Genomic DNA, 23,726 nt, shown 5'->3' with positions numbered 1-23,726 from the left:
TCGACTTGCAAGCGGCCACCTTTTTCCTCCAAACAAAACAATGGTCATTATGGCCAAACAGTTCTATTTTTGTTTCATCAGACCAGAGGACATTTCTCCAAAAAGTACGATCTTTGTCCCCATGTGCAGTTGCAAACCGTAGTCTGGCTTTTTTATGGCGGTTTTAGAGCAGTGGCTTCTTCCTTGCTGAGCGGCCTTTCAGGTTATGTCGATATAGGACTCGTTTTACTGTGGATATAGATACTTTTGTACCTGTTTCCTCCAGCATCTTCACAAGGTCCTTTGCTGTTGTTCTGGGATTGATTTGCACTTTTCGCACCAAAGTACGTTAATCTCTAGGAGACAGCACACATCTCCATCCTGAGCGGTATGATGGCTGCGTGGTCCCATGGTGTTTATACTTGCATACTATTGTTTGTACAGATGAACGTGGTACCTTCAGGCGTTTGGAAATTGCTCCCAAGGATGAACCAGACTTGTGGAGGTCTACAATTATTTTTCTGAGGTCTTGGCTGATTTCTTTTGATTTTCCCATGATGTCAAGCAAAGAGGCACTGAGTTTGAAGGTAGGCCTTGAAATACATCCACAGGTACACCTCCAATTGACTCAAATGATGTCAATTAGCCTATCAGAAGCTTCTAAAGTCATGACATCATTTTCTGGAATTTCCCAAGCTGTTTAAAGTCACAGTCAACTTAGTGTATGTAAACTTCTGACCCACTGGAATTGTGATACAGTGAATTATAAGTTAAATAATCTGTCTGTAAACAATTGTTGGAAAAATTAGTAGATGTCCTAACCGACTTGCCAAAACTATAGTTTGTTAACAAGAAATGTATGGAGTGGTTGAAAAACAAGTTTTAATGACTCCAACCTACGTGTATGTTAACTTCCGACTTCAACTGTATATGTGTGGTCTCATTGAAATAGAGGAGTTCATTTTCCAAGGAAATTAACTTAAATATGATTAGACTATAGTTTACTACAGTGTCTAAATACATATTGATAATGGAAAGTGGAGGGCGCTCAATCAACATAAATTGAGGTGCTATAAAATAAATGTGATCCTTGAAAAGGAAAAAAGGCGCAACACGCGCACAAGCTACCATGGTGAGCAAGCATTGCGCCCTTTCATTTTCAAGAAATATTGATTACTCATTTGTCTCTGCCTGCAAATCGTCCTCCTAAAAAAGGAGGGCTATATCCTATATGCAAAACGTAGCTCAAGAGAAAGTGCAAGTGTCCGCTGTCATCATTCTTGCTGCTTCAAGTTCAGTAGCCATATGTGAGAGATCAGGTGCGAGTGTGGTCTCAATTGAATAGAGTATATATATATATTATATATATATATATATATATATATATATATAGCTATAGCCTATGCATGAGCGGAGAAGCTCGTTCCAAGGAAATGTACTTCCTAAATATGATTAGGATATAGTTTACGGCATTGCCTAGAAATATGTATTCAATCACCCGTATTTGATCAGTCTGAAAATCGTCCCACTTCTGAAAGGTAGGCTATAAAACGTAGCTCAAGAGAAAATGAATGTCTCTCCAACTCTGCTCTCTTCAAACGACGTCTAGCATATTGGCTGATATAGCCCAGGAATACCGATACCCTAATATAAAAAATGGCCCACATGATAATCTCTGGTAATTTAACCTATTTCTTAGGTTGTTTTTGCGCATTTTGATATTGCCTATAGGGCGAAAAATTGCTGGGACCATGGCTGGCAAATGAGCGCGTCACATACGCCTAAAATAACATTGCAGGACTGCGGTTGGGTTCGGGACCAGTTCTTCTGGAAGCAGGTGGGAGTCGGATTGAAAGCCAGGGGTTGCAGTATGAAAAGCGGGCGGGATGAACTACAAGACTACTAGTCAGACTCGCTTAATCTCACAGGCACAAACATGAGTCGCATTACCACGGTAACCTCCACCTCTTAAAGGGGTTTTTGTCTCATCTGTGATATTTTGGTTAAAAGACTCCGGTAATAAACAATGAAACGAAATTAAGCAATATACCACATTACTTCTTACTAGTAATACAGTTATTGTTTAAAAAAAATCAGAGTATCTGTTAGATTTTTAAAATCTACCTGCCACAGTGGCTGGTGGACCAAAAAGTTAGTTTCAGGCCCTGAACAGGTAGAGAGAAGAGGTACGTACTGGAGAGCTGACTGGACATCCCAGGGCTAGAGGTGATGGGCGGAGTTCTGGGGAGGAGGGGACGGGTGGAGGGAGAGAGACGGGGCTGGATTGGCCGGAAGGAGCCTGTTCCTGAAGGGGAGACAGTAAAAATAAAAAAAGTCAGTCATGTCCAAACTATGGAGCTGACTGGTTGAGCATTTCTAGCCCTGTTCAGATAGTTGGACAAAACATATTTGGGCCCGAACACAGAATATTACGGCTCCCCAGTGCTTTTTATTCCTGCAGAATAATTACAAACAAAAAAATGTCATTCCGATACTTCAAACATGCTACTTCCTTCCTTCCTTCCTGTGATTATATAAGTAAAAGCACGTTTTCTAATTAATTTCTAATTTTGTAACTAGGTGTATGGGTTATGTTGACAGGTGGCATACCTGTGGCAGATGAGTTGGAGAGGATGGAGAAGGAGCAGACGTGTTGAGGAGTGTCTCCAGTGGTGCGGGGAAGCAGTGTTCTCTGAGGAGGAACAAACAACAATTTCACATTAAAAACAATCTGTTCAGATTTCAAGATGTCCTAAGAATAACTGTCAATTCAACAGGTACACCAAACAAAGGACTAAGATTAAAAGACTTACCTGGACCACGAGGGGCTTTCGAAGTGGCCGGCTCCTGTTTTTCCTTTGTTTTGGCAGGAAAATGTCTGACTGCATCTGTAAGAGGCAGAGATACAAACTGGTGAGGGCCCAAAAAGGTTTTAAAAAATCTGAACTGCAAGAAAATGTGCCTTTTTCAGAATGAGGTTATCACAACACCAACTTTTACTAACAATATGATACCAGGCCAAGTATCACGATACCGAGTAGAATCGTGATACCACGGGGTTTGCTCGGCACCAGGTAGCCCGTTCACATTTTCTATACGTTCTGCACGGGTGCTGCACAAAAACTTGTCCCTGACATTCACACCTCTACTCAATACAACACATTGGATTAAACGTCACACTTATTACTGTATAATAGAAAAGGCTACTGCAGAAAATAGCTGATTTGCTCATATCCAAAGGCCTAGCTGTGATTGGGCAGGAGGAATGTAGTAAGGAATATACATGTATAATGATCTGCATTTTCATTGTGGCAGTAAGGGGTTAGGCTTACACTAGGGTTAGGCCATCTTTAGACAACTTTCCACACACAGCCTACACTCTCCCTCCCTCCCACACACCACCTCTCGCTCACTAACTCACTCTTTCTCCCTCCCACACACACACGGCTCCCAAAAGTTAGGCACCAAACAGAATTTAAGGAACACCAGAAAAAGATAGATTTTTGATTCAGATTTAGCTTAGAATGACATTGATTAGGCATATGCATCCTACCTTTGAAGCATCTCTTTAAGTAGGCTATCTATCCCTTTTTTCAATTTTTCCTGTGCCATCCAAATGTGTGCATAGCCAAGGCACCATTTTGTTTTCTAGCTAGCCAGGTAACATTACTAAACAAGGTAATTTGTTATCAAACCAAACACTTGCGGCCCACAAGTAATTTAAAATGGCCTTTCGACATGGTTTATAAAATTATGTATTCGCGGTAGAAAGGGGTTTGGGCTAGAAACTTCTGATTTTTACTTTTCTAAAGACACAAGCATGACTGTCACTGTACTCCGTTTTTCCTCAGAGACTGCGTGGCAGCAAAGTCAGACTGGCCTGCTTCTTCTTACAGGCAAAATAAAAAGATATGTATCCACATCGCTCATGCTGCGAGCTGCTCGAATAATTAAACAAATGCAACAGAAACCACATCACTGTTTGCAAACCCCAGCTCGCCATCACAGTAAATAACATTTGAAAACTGATGGAGATGCACAAAAATAATTGACTGAGAGAAGCAGTTGAGTAGGCTAATGGCTGGTTAGGGGATGTGGCTGGCTGCTCACAGCTGTCACACGTGACATTGGATGAACAGTGGGAGAATCTCAAACTCCTCGCGTCCTCTCTCCTTCTCAAAACCCATTGGATGAGAAAGCCAGAGGTCTCTCTTAGGGATGGGCGGTATACGGTATTTTACTATTTTCCGGTATTGATGCACGGACCGGTTTGGGTTTTTACTTTACCTTCTATAAGGGTATTTGAATGTTTGGTTTGTTAAATGTGATATGCCGTGTGTAACGTCCATTTTTAGAGTTTACACCGCTACTTCAGTCATCCCTCGCCGCGCTCTCTCCATGCCGCTTTCCACACAGAACTAGCCCTGCCCCCTGTCACTTAAGGAGCACATTTGTTGTTGCTTGACCACGAGACACCTGTGTTCAGTCTGCATGGTCAATGCAGCACATGCAACAATGTTGATTACGATGTTGTTTCCACTTTGCTTCTTAATACAAATCCACAAGAGTCCTATAATTACAGTGCCTTCGGAAAGTATTCAGACCCCTTGACTTTTTCCACATTTTGTTACGTTACAGCCTTATTCTAAAATGGATGAAATTGTTTTTTTCCATCAATCTACACACAATACCCCATAATGACAAAGCAAAAGTATTCAGACCCTTTCCTCAGTACTTTGTTGAAGCACCTTTGGCAGCGATTACAGCCTTGAATCTTCTTGGGTATGATGCTACAAGCTTGGCACACCTGTATTGGGGAGTTTCTCCCATTCTTCTCTGCAGATCCTCTCTAGCTCTGTCAGGTTGAATGGAGAGCGTCGCTGCACAGCTATTTTCAGGTCTCTCCAGAGATGGTTGATTGGGTTCAAGTCCGGGCTCTGGCTGGGCCACCCAAGGACATTCAGAGACTTGTCCCGAAGCCACTCCTGCGTTGTCTTGGCTGTGTGCTTAGGATTGTTGTCCTGTTGGAAGGTGAACCTTCGTCTGAGGTCCTGAGCGCTCTGGAGCAGGTTTTCATCAAGGATCTCTCTGTACTTTGTTCTGTTCATATTTCCCTCGATCCTGACTAATCTCCAGTTCCTGCCGCTGAAAAACATCCCCACAGCATGATGCTGCCACCATCATGCTTCACCGTAAGGATGGTACTGGCCAGGTGATGAGCGGTGCCAGGTTTCTTCCAGACGTGACGCTTGGCATTCAGGCCAAAGTGTTCAATCTTGTTTCATCAAGCCAGAGAATCTTGTTTCTCATGGTCAGAGAGTCCTTTAGGTGCTTTTTGGCAAACTCCAAGCGAGCTGTCATGTGCCTTTTACTGAGGAGTGGCATCCATCTGGCCACTCTACCATAAAGGCCTGATTGGTGGAGTTCTGCAGAGATGGTTGTCCTTCTGGAAGGTTCTCCCATCTTCACAGAGGAACTCTGGAGCTCTGTCAGAGTGACCATCGGGTTCTTGAGAGTGACCATCGGGTTCTTGGTCACCTCCCTGACCAAGGCCACTTCTTCCCCGATTGCTCAGTTTGGCCGGGCAGCCAGCTCTAGGAAGAGTCTTGGTGGTTCCAAACTTCTTCCATTTAAGAATGATGGAGGCCACTGTGTTCTTGGGGACCTTCAATGCTGCAGACATTTTTTGGTACCCTTCCCCAGATCTGTGCCTCGACACAATCCTGTCTCGGAGCTCTACGGACAATTCCTTCGACCTCATGGCTTGGTTTTTGCTCTGACATGCACTGTCAACTGTGGGAGCTTATATAGACAGGTGTGTGCCTTTCCATATCATGTCCAATCAATTGAATTTACCACAGGTGGACTCCAATCAAGTTGTAGAAACATCTCAAGGATGATCAATGGAAACAGGATGCACCGAGTCTCATAGCAAAGGGTCTGAATACTTATAAGGTATTTCTATTTTTTATTTCAAATAAATGTGCAAACATTTCCAAAAGCCTGTTTTTGCCTTGTCATTATGGAGTATTGTGTGTAGATTGATGAGGAAAAATAAATAATAATAATAATTTAATCCATTTTAGAATAAGGCTGTAACGTAACAAAATGTGGAAAAAGTGAAGGGGTCTGAATACTTTCCGAATGCACTGTATATCGAATATCACCGAAAAGTAACGAGTTTGCATCCCTGAAGAGGGATAAGGAAACCATTATTAGAAGGGATGGACAGAGATGGAGAGTCCAGCTAGTTTATTTTTCTGAGACAGACAAAATAAACCTTAGGATGGTGTACGTAAAAGGTCCTAGGAGGAGAGTGATATGAAAAGGAGGATGGCGAGAGAGAGAGAGTATGCAAAATGTCCTTACGCCGATGGAGTCGAGCTGTTGTCGGAAGGCGAGCTCGGCCTCCTTGTTGGGGGAGAACATGCGGGAGTGTCGGGAGCTGTTGGGGGGCAGGGTGGTGGGTATGGCAAACACCCCACCATCTGAGTCCCCCCCGGACACCAGCAGAGACCGCGGGAGGTTACGACCTGAGGAGGGGTTCAAAGCCAAGGTTACAGTTAATTAGTATTGTTGTACATGAGATGTTTTACAAAGATACAGGTAAAAGACAAACACTACTTCAAGTATTGATCCTCTGACCTACAACTTTGGAGTTACTGGAGAAGTTTCGATAAGTGTAGGTTGTGTGTGTGTTTGCATTTGCTTGTGAGAGGAGTTTGGTAAGCTACCGGAGGATCCGGTGTTTGGTAACATCAACTTTGCCGCTCGGACTCCCAGGGGCTGCAGTCGTCCATAGTTGGGGCTCCGTACCCCCACAGCCAGGGCCTTGCCTGGGGGGGTGAGGGACTGTTCCTCCTGGGATGGCTTTACCGGAGACGTGGCTGTGGAGCACAGCTCTGGGGCCTGGAGGAGAGAAAAGGAGAGGGGAGAGAGCATTAGAAGAAAACAAAATGACTTAAGGCTATAAAATTGCATAATGTGTTTACAAAGTCTCCTACAAAGTGTCTGCATTCCGATTCTCTACCCTTCTCCAGAAGTGTGCACTCGTTCCCTCCCCCTCATGCATTTAAAATGTTTGGTGTAAGCATGTCTAGAGGGAGTTTCCACCATAACCCTCACACCAGTCGATTACTTTTCAATCCATGAGGGAGAGTGCAGGAGTGCACACTTCGGGCGAAGTGTAGAGAATTTGAATGTGGCCAGTGGCTATTAAGAATTTGCCCCACTAGGCGGTGCTGACTCACAGGTTTGGGGTTGACCTCTGATGACACCAGTCGGAGCAGACAGCGCAGAACGCGGTGGGTGGATGGTGGGGGCAGGGGGCGTGGTGACTGTAGCCCCTCCTCCTCCAGCTCCGGGGCTGCAACAGCAGCCGGCTGCCACTCGTACTCCAGCTGCAGTTTCCCAGGTTTCCCCAGCATTAGGTACAGCTCTGCCAGAGTCACGTTGCTGTCTGTCCCCCGCGAGCTCCAGCCCTCCTCACAGATCCGCTGGGCCGACCGACCGCCGGACACCGGGGTTGGGGTCCTGCCTCCTCCTCCAACCCCACCGGACTCCTCCTTTCCTGTGGCTGCTGCCCTCCCCTGCACCTGGTCTGGAGGGACGTCCTCCACCTGTCGTGGTACCGTTGCCGGTGGAGGTGTGGTGGGAACCAGGGGGTCCAACAGGGGGAGGGAGTTCCTCTCTGGAGAGGCACTGTCACTGCCGTTAACCCCTGGGGTCCGCTCTTCATCCCTGCACGGATCAGCAGCAGAGCAAGAACCGCCCCCCTGGCCCTGACAATTGGAGTCCCTTTCTCCTTCCTTGGACCCCAAGGCCTCCCCTACCCCTGGTCCTCCCCCCAGCCCCTTCTCCCCTTCCACCTGCCCCGCGGCTGCACCACCCTCCTGTTTCTGAGCTGTAGACAACCGCAGCGAAGACGAAGGAGGAGGAAGAGGAGGTACAGGAGGAGGAGATGTTATCTGGTTCGGATTCTTGTCCTCTGGCCCTGCTCCTCCTGACGTTCCTCCTTCAGGCGTAGATACGGGGGTCTCTCCCCCAACCCGTCGAGCGTCCCCACCACCACCGCCCCGTCCAGGTTTGGCCACACCCACCCGGGGGAGGAGCGGGGCCCCCTGGATGCCCAGAATCTGGGCAGTGGGGATCAGCTCCTTGGGGCCGGGCCGGGGCTTGCCACTCTCCTGCCAGTGGACGGTGCAGGAGGCCTTGGAGTGGACCACACGGGCTACGCTGGGCAGGGCGGTCAGGGTGCTGGTCTCAGCTGGGTACAGGAACAGGTCCTCCTTGTCTGCTCTGCAGGGGAGAGCAGGGCTGCCGCTACCACTGTGCTGCTGGGTTCCCTCTAACGCCTCGCGTTCCTGCAGGCTCTTCAGCTGAACACAGTACGGTCAAGGAGGGTCAGCAGAGATGGGGTAGATTCAAAGTCAAACAAAAACAAGACCAGATCCAGGAATTGATGATCAACTAGGCTAAATATTATCTGTTGATCTCTTGAAGTACTATAGATCAGCTCATTTTAGACTTTTTACCAGCTGGTTGTCTGGTGCTAATTTCATGCGATTCTATACTTGACCAGATCAAGTTTTTTTTTTTTTGCAGCTAGGTTGCGGTCTAAGTGCTATAAGATGGACATGACGTGACTGTTGTGATGTGGAAGGATACGATGCGCAGGTCCTGGACGGCCCACTTCTGTTTCAGGAACTCAATCAGGCTGGACACCTTCCTATGCAGCTCCACCACCATCCTACATCACCACACAGAAGAACGGACAATGTTAGAAAATATTGAATTTCTCAGCAAAGACAGCTCCTGTACGCAACACACAGCTCAAACACTGACGGGCATGTTCAGCAGGATACAACCTAGCAAAACTCATCTTGAAACCAAAATATGATAATGACAATATGCCTCATGTAATGGCCGCTATGTATGGGGATCCAAACAGTCAGGGTTGTGTTTCCCAGAAGCATAAAGATTATGGTTATGTCCATCTTACGTTCAAACACGCCTAATGTTCAACTTGAAAAAAAATTGATATATTATTTATTCAGGGAAAACCCATTGAGACCAACAATCAAATACAATGTGAAACAAAACAGCAATCAATACAAAGTAAAATAAAAATACAGCACAACAACATTTAGCACAGTTACGGTGATCGTATTACCGCCACACCGGCTGTCACGAGTCATGACCGCAGTCAAATTCCACGTGATCGTTTAGTCACGGTAATTAGGCTTCTCCAAGCTCTGATGCTGTTAAAATTAAAAAGAGGAGGATCCCATCAGCTTTCTATAGGCTAGGCCTACTATATTTATTCATGAATTTTCCTAATATTAAGCACATTGTTTCTCTTTACAACCGGAGTATAGCCTACCTGGCTGGCATGAAAATGAACGACGGGAAAAGCGTCCTCCATTCACTATTTAAGTGCATATACATATATTTTTCCCCCTGTCCCTGTTGTTTCCAGACGGGTGCATGATAACGGTCCATTCTAAATCAAAACAAATTTCACACATATATGATTTAGTATATGTAAAGATTAAATTAAGAATAGGCTAATATTGTCACCCATCAGACTATCACTTGTGAATGATATACAGCTGAAGTCGGAAGTTTCCATACACTTAGGCTGGAGTCATTAAAACTCGTTTTTCAGCCACTCCACAAATTTCTTGTTAACAAACTATAGTTTTGGCAAGTCGGTTAGGACATCTACTTTGTGCATGACACAAGTCATTTTTCCAACAATTGTTTACAGAGATTATTTCACTTATAATTCACTGTATCACAATTCCAGTGGGTCAGAAGTTGTAGAGGTCTGTAATTTTTATCATAGGTACACTTCAACTGTGAGAGACGGAATCTAAAACAAAAATCCAGAAAATCACATTGTATGATTTTTAAGTAATTAATTTGCATATTATTGCATGACATGAAGTATTTGATCACCTACCAACCAGTAAGAATTCCGGCTCTCACAGACCTGTTAGTTTTTCTTTAAGAAGCCCTCCTGTTCTCCACTCATTACCTGTATTAACTGCACCTGTTTGAACTCGTTACCTGTATAAAAGACACCTGTCCACACACTCAATCAAACAGACTCCAACCTCTCCACAATGGCCAAGACCAGAGAGCTGTGTAAGGACATCAGGGATACAATTGTAGACCCGCTCAAGGCTGGGATGGGCTACAGGACAATAGGCAAGCAGCTTGGTGAGAAGGCAACAACTGTTGGCGCAATTATTAGAAAATGGAAGAAGTTCAAGATGACGGTCAATCACCCTCGGTCTGGGGCTCCATGCAAGATCTCACCTCGTGGGGCATCAATGATCATGAGGAAGGTGAGGGATCAGCCCAGAACTACACGGCAGGACCTGGTCAATGACCTGAAGAGAGCTGGGACCACAGTCTCAAAGAAAACCATTAGTAACACACTACGCCGTCATGGATTAAAATCCTGCAGCGCACGCAAGGTCCCCCTGCTCAAGCCAGCGCATGTCCAGGCCCGTCTGAAGTTTGCCAATGACCATCTGGATGATCCAGAGGAGGAATGGGAGAAGGTAATGTGGTCTGATGAGACAAAAATAGAGCTTTTTGGTCTAAACTCCACTCGCCGTGTTTGGAGGAAGTAGGATGAGTACAACCCCAAGAACACCATCCCAACCGTGAAGCATGGAGGTGGAAAAATCATTATTTTGGGATGCTTTTCTGCAAAGGGGACAGGACGACTGCACTGTATTGATGGGAGGATGGAAGGGGCCATGTATCGCGAGATCTTGGCCAACAACCTCCTTCCCTCAGTAAGCGCATTGAAGATGGGTCGTGGCTGGGTCTTCCAGCATGACAACAACCCAAAACACACAGCCAGGGCAACTAAGGAGTGGCTCCGTAAGAAGCATCTCAAGGTCCTGGAGTGGCCTAGCCAGTCTCCAGACCTGAACCCAATAGAAAATCTTTGGAGGGAGCTGAAAGTCCGTATTGCCCAGCGACAGCCCCGAAACCTGAAGGATCTGGAGAAGGTCTGTATGGAGGAGTGGGCCAAAATCCCTGCTGCAGTGTGTGCAAACCTGGTCAAGACCTACATGAAACGTATGATCTCTGTAATTGCAAACAAAGGTTTCTGTACCAAATATTAAGTTCTGCTTTTCTGATGTATCAAATACTTATGTCATGCAATAAAATGCAAATTAATTACTTAATAATCATACAATGTGATATTCTGGATTTTTCAGAGCCTAACATAAGAACAACTCAGAGTATGTTATTCTGTTCTTCTAAAATATAATACATTTTCTTCATATCATGTTTCTTTAGACCTGTCAAAATTAAATAATTGATTTATTGTGATGATGTAGGCTATATTAAATGGATTTATTAGACTTTTTAAAATGTAGATGTTCCAAAGGTCTGCATCAGTGGCTTGTAGGCTATGTGTGGAAGCCAGGAGATGCTAAATGTGTTTGTTAATTAACGGTCAATTACCATGAGACCTGCAGTTATTTGGCAATCACCGGCTGATAAAATTGTATGACCGCCACAGCCCAAGTTACATTCCTCAGCTACAAGGTCCTCAATTAACACTTGAAATTGCCTGAGCGGCACCAGAACATCCAATTGTAATGAGTTTTGTAAATTCTTCCAGCAGTGAGGTTCATTAAAACTAAAAGCGGATTTACTAAATTTGATGGAGACCCGAGGAACCTCAAGAACGGGTTTGGTAACACGTTTTTATACTTCATCAACAAAGTTAGGTAAGTCGGAAGCTTGTAGTAGAGCTTCGTAAACAAAAAGGGAATAGTGAAATGATCTACAGGACTTTCATGAGGACCAGACAACCTTTTGATACAGGATGCAGTGATGAGTATTAAAACTGTCACCTGTGATAAAGTGAAGGGCGCTATGTTAATACTGCATCCAATGGTTTAAGAGTAGTGGTTGCTGCATTCTGGTAAATGGTGTCAACATAGTCAAGAACTGGCAGGAAAGTTGACTGTACAATCTGCTTCTTGCTGTTTAGGGAGAGGCAACATCTATAGTATTTCAAAAAATTTGCTTTTTAACTAGCTCATCCGTTTGTTTTTTAAACATTAAATGTTTGTCAATCCAAATGCCCAGACATTTATAGGGGGGAACCCGATCGATGGGACAAACACTCAATGAATAAATATGTAGTCCATCAAACAGTCCCAATACTGACCCTGCGGTACACCTTTCGTAATATCCAGGAAGCTACACTTACCACCATCAGAAATCACACAGTGTCCTGTCTGACAAAATTCTAAAACTACTTGCAAGAAGCCTGATTCAGGCCTATTTGGAATGAGAATGTGATTGTCAGCAGTGTCGAAGGCTTTGGAAAGGACTTTATAGTCAGTTGACACTGACCTGAGGCGGGGATTATGGGCCAGACTCTGGACACGGGCCCAGGAGTGATTGCTACGCGGCTGCAGCTCCACGGCAACCTTCAGAGGTAGACGCACAGGCTTCTGGTCCTCTTCATCACTCACTCCTAGAGAGAGTGAGAGGGAGGGAGGTGTAAAAGGAAAGAGGGATAAGATTTGTTCTCTCCAGTCCTGAGATGATCAGCATCACCACCACTTACTCATACCACCCCCTTCCTGAGTATTGCCATGGAAATCCATCCCCTTCTGCCCACATGCATGACTCAACATCCCCATTCATACTCTTCCTCCCTCTTCCTGCTGTGTGAGTGTCTGTCACTGTGTGTCTGTGCCTGTGAGTGCGTGGGTTTGTGTGTACACTCACCATCTGGGTCACACAGCCTCTTGAGCGCACGGCACATGGGAGCTTTGATGCGCAGGTTCCTGCCTTTAGAACGCACCGTGGTGGCCCTGGAGAATACAGCAGAGCCATGAGAGAACCGCAAAACACACAAACTACACCCAAACAACAATTGCACAATTTGCACAATTTCAACTACACTGAACAAAAATATAAACTCAACATGTAAAGTGTTGATCCCATGTTTCATAAGCTGCAATAAAAAAAATCCCAGAAATGTTCCATATGCGAGCTTATTTTTCTCAAATCTTGTGAGCATTTCTACCTTGCCAAGATAATCCATCCACCTGACAGGTGTGGAATATCAAGAAGCTGATTAAACAGCATGATCATTACACAGGTGCACCTTGTGCTGGGAATAATAAAAAGCCACAGTTGTCACACAACAAAATGCTACAGATGTCTCAAGTTTTGAGGGAGGGTGCAATTGGCATGCTGACTTCAGGAATGTCCACCAGAGCTGTTGCCAGAAACTTGAATGTTCATTTCTTTACCATATGCTGCCTCCAATGTCATTTTAGAGAATTTGACAGTAAGGAAATCAGTCAATTGAAATAAATGAATTAGGCCCTAATCTATGGATTTCACATGACTGGGCATGGACACAGCCATTGGTGGGAGGCCCACCCAATCAGAATTAGTTTTTCCCTCACAAAAGGGATTTATTACAGACAGAAATAATCCTCAGTTTCATCAACTGTCCGGTTGGCTGGTCTCAGACGATCACGCAGGTGAAGAAGCAGGATGTGGAGGTTTTGAGACCGGTTGGATGTACTGCCAAATTCTCTAAAACAAAGTTGGATGTGGCTTATGGTAGAGAAATGAACATTCAATTATCTGCCAACAGCTCTGGTGGATATTCCTGCAGTTAGCATGCCAATTGCACACTCCCTCAAAATTTGAGACATCTGTGGCATTGTGTTGTGTGACAAATCTGCACATTTTAGTGGCCTTTTATAGACCCCAGCACAAGGTGCACCTGTGTAATGATCATGCCGTTTAATCAGCTTCTTTATATGCCACACCTGTCAGGTGGATGGATTATCTTGGCAAAGGAGAAATGCTCACTAACAGGGATGTAAACAAATTTGTGCAAAATAATTGAGATAAATAAGCTTTATTTGCATATGGAAAATTTCTGGGATCTTTTATTTCAGCTCATGAACCATGGGACCAACACTTTCCATGTCGCATTTATATTATTGTTCAGTATATATCCACACCGGCCAGTTTATGAGGTACACCACCCTTTTCACGAAAATGCCTCACTCCTACGTGGCCGTGGCTTGCTATATAAAGCAGGCAGACAGGCATCCAGTTACTGTTTGACTGAACATTAGAATGGGCAAAACAAGTGACATAAGCAACTTGAAGCATGGTATGATCATCTGTGCCAGGCACCCCGGATCGAGTATCTCATAAACGGCGGCCCTCCTGGGCTTTTCATGCACAACAGTGTCTTGGATTTCCTGAGAATGGTGCGACAAAAAACATTGTCAGCCGCAGTCCTGTGGGCGAAAACAGCTCGTTGATGAGAGGTCGAAGGAGAATGGCAAGAATCATACAAGCTAACAGGCGGGCCACAAACAGACAAATAATGGCGCAATACAACAGTGGTGTGCAGAACGGCATCTCGGAACGCACAACACGTCGATCCTTGTCACGGATGGGCTATTGCAGCAGATGACCACACCTGGTTCCACACTTATCAGCTAAAAACAAGAAGAAGGGGCTCCAGTGGGCACGCGATCACCAACACTGGACAACTGAGGAGTGGAAAAACATTGCCTGGTCCGACGAATCCCGGTTCTAGTTGCGTCATGCGGATGGCACAGTAAGGATGGACCCATCCTGCCTGGTGTCAACGGTACAGGTTGGTGGTGGCGGCGTACTGCCATCCAATCTGCGGCAACTGCGTGATGTCAGTATGGACGTTTCCGACTTGTAGAATCCATGCCCCGAATAATTCAGGCTGTTCTAGAGGCAAAGGGGGTACCGACCAGGTACTAGATGGGTGTACATAATCAAAACTGGCCGGTTAGGGTATATAACGGTTTATTTCAAATGTATAAACGAATCAACTACTTATAACCATAAAGTCTTGGAGAAAAGAGGTGATATATTTTTAAAAGCTGTGGTTACATTGGTATAATTTTTGGTCTCAGTCTTACCCCTGTTGGATGAGCTCGTTAAGCTTGGCCACGTTCTTATCGTCCATCACTATGAACAACAACAGAGTTAGAAAAGATAGAGTGCGTACCTCCTTGCTCTTGCTTTGTGAAGACAACACAGAAATTAACATAACATCTGCAATGACCTGCAACAGAGGTAGAAAAGCTTGCCATCTTTGGGAAACAAGACTAACACAGACATAGGACATTAATAACATATCATCCCTCATGACCTGCGCCACACTTTTAACCATCCCCAATGACCATGGCCGGGCCCAGCCCAACACTTAATCAGCTCCCTCGCAGCCAACCAGCCCCAGCAGCAGAAACAGAGCCAGACTGAGGCTGGTGTGTCACAAACACACCATCCAAGACACAGACAGATACAGGCGTCCCCCCCCCCCCACCACACACACACACACACCCTGCTTGACTTACATCCTCCAACCTTCTTCCGGAGCTCGGCGTAGCAGATGAGACCGTACAGCTCCTGAGAGGACTTCTTCAGCACACGGGAGTACACTGTGGGACAGGAGGAACTGGGCATGTTAGGGGATAAAAATGAGAAGAAAAAAACTACAGCACACCAGTGATCTTGGGTGCTCCACAAACAATGTAAATGGGTCTCACACTGATGGTAAGCTCAAAAGACAGAGTTTAACTCGAACATTTAATGAGTCGCTTGCAGGTGTGTGTGTGTGTGTGTGTGTATCACAAACATAATAGGATTCAAAAGAAGAAATTACTGCAGATTGCCTGCAACCTATATGCAAAGTTTCACTTGCAAATGCCAACTGGTCTTCATAAAAAGCTGGTTGCTTGCGGTTTCACACCGATTTTGAAGGTCAACGTTTTTTAGTCAACAAACCAAAACACAGGCATAATAAAGAGAAAGTGAGACTGTGCAAACAAGCAAGAGGTGAGTGGAGATTTCTATTGAAGAAATAACGAGAGAGAAGAGAGCGAGACAGAGAGAGACAGATAAAGCTAGCTTACCGTTAGCGAAGTCGATGTGCTTGGATATCTTGTGCCAGGTGCGGTAGTAGAAGTGTCGGACTTGCTCCTTGTTCTTCACCATGCTGGCTGGCTTCCCCTTCTTCTTATGTTTCAACGCTATGTTTGTCTGGATCGCCTCAAAGTCCTTCCCATGCTACAGAGAGCGAGAGAGAGAGACACCACTAGAGATATGGAAGTTGTGTTGGAGTAGTGGGCACTCTTCCCTCTGGCCTATGGAGATCCCAGGACATTGCCCTGCATAGGGTGCCGTCTCTGTGGTCATAGAAAATCCCATGCCACTTTTTGTAAGAGTGTTAACCCTGGTGTCCTGGGAAAATTCCCAACCTGGCCCCTTTCAATCATGGCCACCTAATCATCCCATTGATTCCCAATTGGCATACATCACTCCTCACCTCTCCACCATAATGGCTGATGTTTGGTGAATGTTCTGGCACAAAATGGTTGCAGTGCTAAATATTGGTGGTGGAAGAGGTGAGTTTCCCCCCCTTACTGCACTGAGCACCTACTGTAGGTGGAAAGGCACTATATAAATGCAATCAATTATTATAAGGGCCTGTGAAGAAAGAGTCCACTTTAAATCTTCGACATACTTCTGACTTATTAATATGGCTTGCGACAGCAGCCACACTTTAGATATTGTTTATCATTTCTGACTTGTCATATGAAATGTGTGATATAAATAACAAATACAAAAATTGTACTGCATCTTCGAATATGGACTTGAAACATCTTTGAGTCCATGAAAAGTGCTATATACAAATCGGTGTATTATTTTTATTATGAAGTTGCTCATAATAAAAAATGCTAATTGGAAAGAAAACATTAGCTGTATTTTTCAGACATTGTCTTCAGCGGTTTGAAAGAAAGCAGTCTAATATCCCGGAAAAACTCCTTTACCCAGGGTGAAAACACTGGTGAAAGGACCCCTAGCTAGCTCTAGAGGGGGCTTCCAGTTGGGAAGATGTAATAAGATGCACAGGCGGTCTCCTCCGACATTGCTATAAATTAGCTTCCACTGCGCATATATTTATATTTCATACTACTCAAAAAGTTTACTTACCTCGTAGAGCCCTTCGAAGAAGCTGTTCTTGTCCTCTGCACTCCAGGACTCCCACTGCCTCCGGGGTCTCTTCTGACTGCCCACCGGCTCCTCCTTGTCTCCGGGCCCTTGGCCTCTAGGGGCCGCCTTGCCTGAGGGCCCCGTAGAGCCTGACGTGGAGCCGGACTGACCAGCCGACACCTGGTGAGAGGGACCATTCTCTGAGCCTGTGTGAGAGGGGGAGAAAGGATGAGGAAACGTACACTGAAGAAAAACAAACGCAACATCAAATCAACTTTTATTTGTCACATGCGCTGAATACAACAGGTGTAGACTTTACCATGAAATGCTTACTTACAAGCCCTTAACCAACAGTGCAATTAAGAAAAATAAGAGTCAAGAAATAATTTACTAAATAAAGCAACAATTAAATAATAACATGCAACAATTTCAAAGATTTGACTGAGTCACAGTTCATATAAGGAAATCAGTCAATTGAAAAAAAATAATTAGGCTCTAATCTATGGATTTCACATGACTGGGAATACAGATATGCGTCTGTTGGTCACGAATACCTTTCTTTTCTTTTTTTTTAAAGGGGGTGGATCAGAAAACCAGTCAGTATCTGGTGTGGCCTCATGCAGCGCGACATCTCCTTCGCATAGAGTTGATCAGGCTCTTGATTGTGGCCTGTGGAATGTTGTCCCACTCCTCTTCAATGGCTGAGCGAAGTTGCTGGATATTGGCGGGAACTGGAACACGCTGTCGTACACGTCGATCCCGAGCATGCCAAACATGCTCAACGGGTGACATGTCTGGTGAGTATGTAGGCCATGGAAGAACTGGGACATTTTTAGCTTCCAGGAATTGTGTACAGATCCTTGCGACATGGGGCCGTGCATTCTCATGCTGAAACATTAGGTGATGGCAGCAGATGAATGGCACGACAATGGTCCTCAGGATCTCGTCACGATATCTCTGTGCATTCAAATTGCCATTGATAAAATGAAATTGTGTTCGTTGTCCGTACCTTATGCCTGCCTATATCATAACCCCACCGCCACCACAGGGCACACTGTTCACAACGTTGACATCAGCAAACTGCTCGCCCACACGACACCATACACGCCGTCTGCCTGGTACAGTTGAAACAAGGATTTATCTGTGAAGAGCACACTTCTCCAGCGTGCCAGTCGCCATCGAAGGTGAGCATTTGCCCACTGAAGTCAGGTACGACGCCTATCTTCAGTCAGGTCAAGACCCTGGTGAGGACGACGAGCACGCAAGATAAGCTTCCCTGAGATGGTTTGTGACAGTTTGTGCATAAAATCTTCAGCTGTGCAAACCCACAGTTTCATCAGCTGTCCGGGTGGCCTTTTATTATCCTCAGCACAAGGTGCACCTGTGTAATGATCATGCTGTTTAATCAGCTTCCTGATATGCCACACCTGTCAGGTGGATGGATTATATTGGCAAAGTAGAAATGCTCAGTAACAGGGATGTAAACAACTTTGTGCACAACATTTCAGAGAAAAAAAACTGCGTTTGGAAAATGTCTGGGATTTTATTTCAGCTCATGGGACCAACACCTTACATGTTGCATTTATATTTTTGTTCAGTGTATATGAGAGTGTTTTGTGGGAGACAGTGAGTGAGTGATAGAGTGTACATGCGAGAGTGAGTTGTGTGAGAGAATGAGTGAGAAAGTAGCACAGTGAGCAAGAGAAAAGCAAGTGTCACAACTTAAATATCATACCAAAAGCTCACGTTGAGAAGAGGGTAGAAGAAGCAGAAGGCGGGGGGGTTACTTTGCACTATCCTTAAGTAACGTGTCTCTACGCAACAGAGAGGAGATACAGAGACCAATAGCTTTTCAAAAACAACTGGTTATAATGCCAGTTTTAGCACAAACAGTCTGAGGCCAGTGTCACATGCAACATCACCGTCCTCCAAAATACAACACACACTACAGAGACCCTCCCCTCCTGTGGCTGAAGTGCTGGCGAAGTGAGGCAGCAGGAAAGGAAGTCGTCGGTTCCGTTTGCCGGGGCTGCAATGAGGACCGGAGCGAAGTTCCAAAAACAACACGCGAGGCTGGCTTGGAGCAACAATGGACGCCACCTCACAATGTGCAGGTCAGGAGAGACAGACACACAACCCAATCCTCAACAACAGAGTGAGCACTGCTTCTAAAAATATTATGTTGAGTCATAATTATTTTATGTTGAGTATTCTTCCATTACCGCAAAATGTGCATTTAATAAAATATGAATACCGGTATAGTAATTGTAATAATGGTACAATAATGTAATATATCTAAAAAGAAACGTGCATGATGCAAAGTCTCCGTTTTGTATAGATACGACCAGCATAGACGCAATATCGTGCATTCAAAACACTGACCATATTCAACCATCATTAATGGATTGACAAAAGTAGCTAGGTCCACTACCAGCGGAGAGTAAAGGGATGGGGTACTCCTTTAACACAGATAAACAGGTAACCCCAGGCACAAACACTTTCACGGCATACCTTTCGATTTCGCCCCGCCGTGACCATTGATAGTTGGGGAGATGGAATCCTTCCGGATTCGTTTGCTTGGGGGTCGAACGCTGGATCTCAGAAAATGATGCTGGTCGTGACTCGGTGCGGTGGGTGCTGTCGAGGATGGGGGCTGTTGGCTCGAACAAGGTCCAGACGGGTTCGATACGGATGTGAGAATTACTGGTGCTGAACTGGAGCAGCCCGTAGTTGATGGATTAAGAATTTCCACTCCGTCTCTCTTTGTACTACGCTTCTCGCTCCCCTGATCTCCGCTCTCCTCCTCGTCACAACCTTCAAGCTTTCTGCCCGAATTATTCGGGCCATCGACACCGATGCCGTCTCTCAGCCCAACTGTCATCCTGGCGAAACACAATCAATACAAATGTTTAACAATTAAATGACATCACAACGCAAATCAACTTAAAAAAGACGACGTTCTGTTTCTCTCAATATGGCCGCCGCTGTTTGTTTCAAATCCCCTCTCACCGTCCCATCGAAACACGAAAATTCTATCTATATATGTTTTTATTAACATTTTGAAAGCCAAAATATTACTATACCTTGCTCGTGTGTTTTTGTTAGTTATCTTAAACTTCTAACAGTTTATATTGTTTTATTTTTATCCGAAATTCAAAAACGAGCGCCCCTGAGTTTAGCGCCCGCTGAAACGACAACGTAAAACCTTTCGATACATTCGACCTCTATTTAAAGTGCTTCTTTATCAGACAAGGTTACCCATTTTCATGCTCTTCGACAGCAGATGATGTCTTCTTTCTTTTCACCATCGACCCGACGGTTTTGGTAAGCAACAGTATATAAAATTGGGCATATTCAAACCATGAACAGGGTCTATCCACGACTGTCTTCACCTCGCTCCAGCTTCGACTGAATTGAACTCTCTGCGCAGCTCAAATGCTCACTATCTGAGTCCCACAATAACTCTCAATAATTTATTGGCTTAAAGAAGGTTAATATTATCGGTATAGGCTGAAATATGACCAAACACATAACTATATAGTATGCTTTAAACGCTCAAAATAATCAGAATAATAAACTAGCTGGTTTTAGTTTTTACTACAGCCACAAGAGCACAGCTCGCAGTCTCGACTTTGCTTATCACTACGTCATCATCGCCAGAATTGTTGTTTTCATCATTAAGTTGTTTGACGACATGATGTTAACAAACAACATCAAAAAGTTGCTTCTGATATTAACTCTCAGTTTCAGAAAGCAACAACGGATACCTTATACATCATATTAAAATATACTTGATGGAGAAACTAACCACAAGCGCTCGAATCAATAAAAACAATAGAATGAGTGTTCAACTACATGAATATCTAATCCATATACACATTGATCAGACACTGCATCAGATACTCTATACTTTGCAAGTAACAGATTACTTCTAACATAATGACACAGGTGTTTCATCCTTTTTTTGCTTCACCCATCTCCAAATATTTTGAGGGCAGAAACATTACTATAGCTACAACTTTAAACAAGTGGCACGTCTCACACATACAATAACAAGAACCCCTAATTCATTCCCATGCAGGGAAAGAAGTCACAAACAACAATGTCGTATTACGTGTAACATGTATGTGTTCTCTAATCATGATTGTCCAACCTAATGACAGCAATCTCTTTTCAAACTCAAACAAATTTAAAATATATTATATTTTCCTGCAGAAGTATAGCAGTAGCTAATTGATTGATCTATTGTTTGTTTGACTGATTGCTTTATTCTGTGGTTGCTATCCTCACCTGATAGATCAGTAGACAGAATCAGCTGTTATCTTTCCTCTTGTAACCAGTGTCATTTCTATAGGTACATCTTAGGAGGAGCGGGTTACACACTCCAAAAAGCAGCTGCACGGGTGCTAGCTACTAACGTTAGCTAACTTTGCTTTGGACATGTTTGCTAGCAATGTGCGGCCAAAACCCAGTCAACTAACGTTACTAGCTAGCAAACGAATAGTCTCAAGCACAAATTCACACGACATTTTGCACATCATTGCATTCAGTTGTAGTGAGATATAGAGTTTAAGCAATTCATAAATTACCTTGTCTTGACTTTAGTGTTCACGCCTGGATGAGAAAACGTTGCAAGCTAAGCTAACTCCGAATGACAGTCCCTCTCTTGCACAAGCACGCCCACTCCAACTCAAAAACAAATCTCGTGATTGGTTAGTTGAGGGAAAGACATATGATTGACATCGAAGAGCTCCTATTGTTGATGAGAAAGAGAATGCTAATGAACCAATTGAATATCTCAATCTATATACGTCATTGAGTGCGCAGGGAGTTATTTTACATTGGCCCGGGTTGAACCGGGCCAAAACCTGTCACGTCATCGGGCGAAATCGAAGAGGGAGGAGTGCCCTTCTCAAATCGAACAGTAAACTGCGCCACTCAGTCATTTTGACAACAAGGCAGCATGGTGCATCATCGAAACATAAAATAAAAAAATTCATAAAATAAATGTTTGAAATTTCTAGCTAGTTCTCATTGGGAAGGCAGATTAAATGTTTTTATCAAAAGCAATCACTGTTGCATGGGAAACCACAGAATCCGTGGTTGCCATGGAGCTGTGAGGTCTCCTATACAGAAATCTCTAAATATTGTACATATTTTAATAGTTTTAAGGTGTTTTTTGACAGAATCTTTTTAAATCAACTTTTTATTTTGTTAGCTAATTACGTTTTGATTGTATATATATTGATCCACAGCAGTGAAAGACTGTCAATGCCGCAGCCCGTCTGGTGTTCAACCTTCCCATGTTCTCTCACGTCACCCCGCTCCTCCGCACACTCCACTGGCTTCCAGTTGGAGCTCGCATCTGCTACAAGACCATGGTGCTTTCCTATGGAGCTGTGAGGGGAACGGCACCTCCGTACCTTCAGGCTCTGATCAGTCCCTACACCCAAACGAGGGCACTGCGTTCATCCACCTCTGGCCTGCTGGCTCCCCTACCTCTGCGGAAGCATAGTTCCCGCTCAGCCCAGTCAAAACTGTTCGCTGCTCTGGCACCCCAATGGTGGAACAAGCTCCCTCACGACGCCAGGACAGCGGAGTCACTCACCACCTTCCGGAGACATTTGAAACCCCACCTCTTTAAGGAATACCTGGGATAGGATAAAGTAATCCTTCTACCCCCCCCCCCCCCCCCCCCCTTTTACTCCAAACGAGGGCACTGCGTTCATCCACCTCTGGCCTGCTGGCTCCCCTACCTCTGCAGAAGCATAGTTCCCGCTCAGCCCAGTCAAAACTGTTCGCTGCTCTGGCACCCCAATGGTGGAACAAGCTCCCTCACGACGCCAGGACAGCGGAGTCACTCACCACCTTCCGGAGACATTTGAAACCCCACCTCTTTAAGGAATACCTGGGACCGAGATGGCAGAGGCCTGGAGACTGTTGAATATGGCAGAGGATCATTAAAGTCTCCCCCCTGGGTCTGACCATCGTTTCCCCCCTGCTCAACCCTTCATCTGGGCCTCAGTCAGAAGAGATGTGGACCCAGTGGGGGAGGAAGGTGCGCATGGAGAGTGGATTGGACACAGGATGTGACCTGTTGGACTTCCACCTGCCTCTGCTCTGTGGATGACCGTGAAAGATCTTCCAGACAGAAATGTCAATGGGCTAACTGAAATGTATTGTTTTGTTGTTTTAAGAGCTACTTTGAGATTCTTGCTGTAATTAAAAACGCTATACAAATTACTACACATGCTTAATTACGTCACTTTTGTTTTAAGCCAACTTCGCCGTTGCTGGACAGAGCCCGGAACCTGCTGGCTCAAGCCCGCGAGGCAGCCTGGTTCCAAATCGAATGCAATCAACTTTTAGCCAGTGCATAACACGCCTACACGGGCGCCCGGGTGATATTAATCGAACCCCTTCATCTGCAAGGTGGGGTATAGAAATGGGGCATATAAATATAATCTAGTCTAGATAGATAGATTTCTATGGTATGTTCCCCGCCTAGAACCAACATCACACGCGCCACCAATTGACTATCAATTCAATTCAAGGGGCTTTATTGGCATGATAAACATACATTGCCAAAGCAAGTGAAATTGATAATAAACCAAAGTGAAATAAACAAAAAAAATTAACAGTAAACATTACACTCACAAAAGTTTCCACTATTTTAACTTATTTCA

At 44.7% G+C, this 23,726-nt stretch overlaps 1 protein-coding gene across 1 annotated transcript in view; it reads right to left on the bottom strand.

Annotated features, from left to right (window-relative positions):
• cramp1 (cramped chromatin regulator homolog 1) overlaps window positions 1-20,643 on the bottom strand; it is a 29,129-nt gene extending 8,486 nt beyond the window's left edge. Inside the window, exons 1-15 of the mRNA XM_084145234.1 lie at window positions 20,299-20,643; window positions 19,552-19,922; window positions 17,041-17,246; window positions 15,960-16,113; window positions 15,402-15,485; window positions 14,964-15,012; window positions 12,757-12,842; window positions 12,376-12,499; window positions 8,647-8,728; window positions 7,230-8,357; window positions 6,714-6,888; window positions 6,349-6,512; window positions 2,793-2,867; window positions 2,590-2,671; window positions 2,174-2,284 (exon numbers count right to left, since the gene is read on the bottom strand). Of these exons, the coding sequence (XP_084001360.1) occupies window positions 2,174-2,284; window positions 2,590-2,671; window positions 2,793-2,867; window positions 6,349-6,512; window positions 6,714-6,888; window positions 7,230-8,357; window positions 8,647-8,728; window positions 12,376-12,499; window positions 12,757-12,842; window positions 14,964-15,012; window positions 15,402-15,485; window positions 15,960-16,113; window positions 17,041-17,246; window positions 19,552-19,922; window positions 20,299-20,348 (2,941 nt within the window). The 5' untranslated portion in view covers window positions 20,349-20,643. The remainder of the gene's footprint in view (window positions 1-2,173; window positions 2,285-2,589; window positions 2,672-2,792; window positions 2,868-6,348; window positions 6,513-6,713; window positions 6,889-7,229; window positions 8,358-8,646; window positions 8,729-12,375; window positions 12,500-12,756; window positions 12,843-14,963; window positions 15,013-15,401; window positions 15,486-15,959; window positions 16,114-17,040; window positions 17,247-19,551; window positions 19,923-20,298) is intronic.
• Window positions 20,644-23,726: the final 3,083 nt, after the last annotated feature.

The sequence above is a fragment of the Coregonus lavaretus genome (assembly GCF_964263955.1).
Source record: "Coregonus lavaretus genome assembly, chromosome: 28".
In the NCBI taxonomy this organism is placed as follows: Eukaryota; Metazoa; Chordata; class Actinopteri; order Salmoniformes; family Salmonidae; genus Coregonus; species Coregonus lavaretus.
The sequence above is the reverse complement of the archived record's forward strand: the minus strand, read 5'-3'. Positions and strand labels throughout refer to the sequence as shown.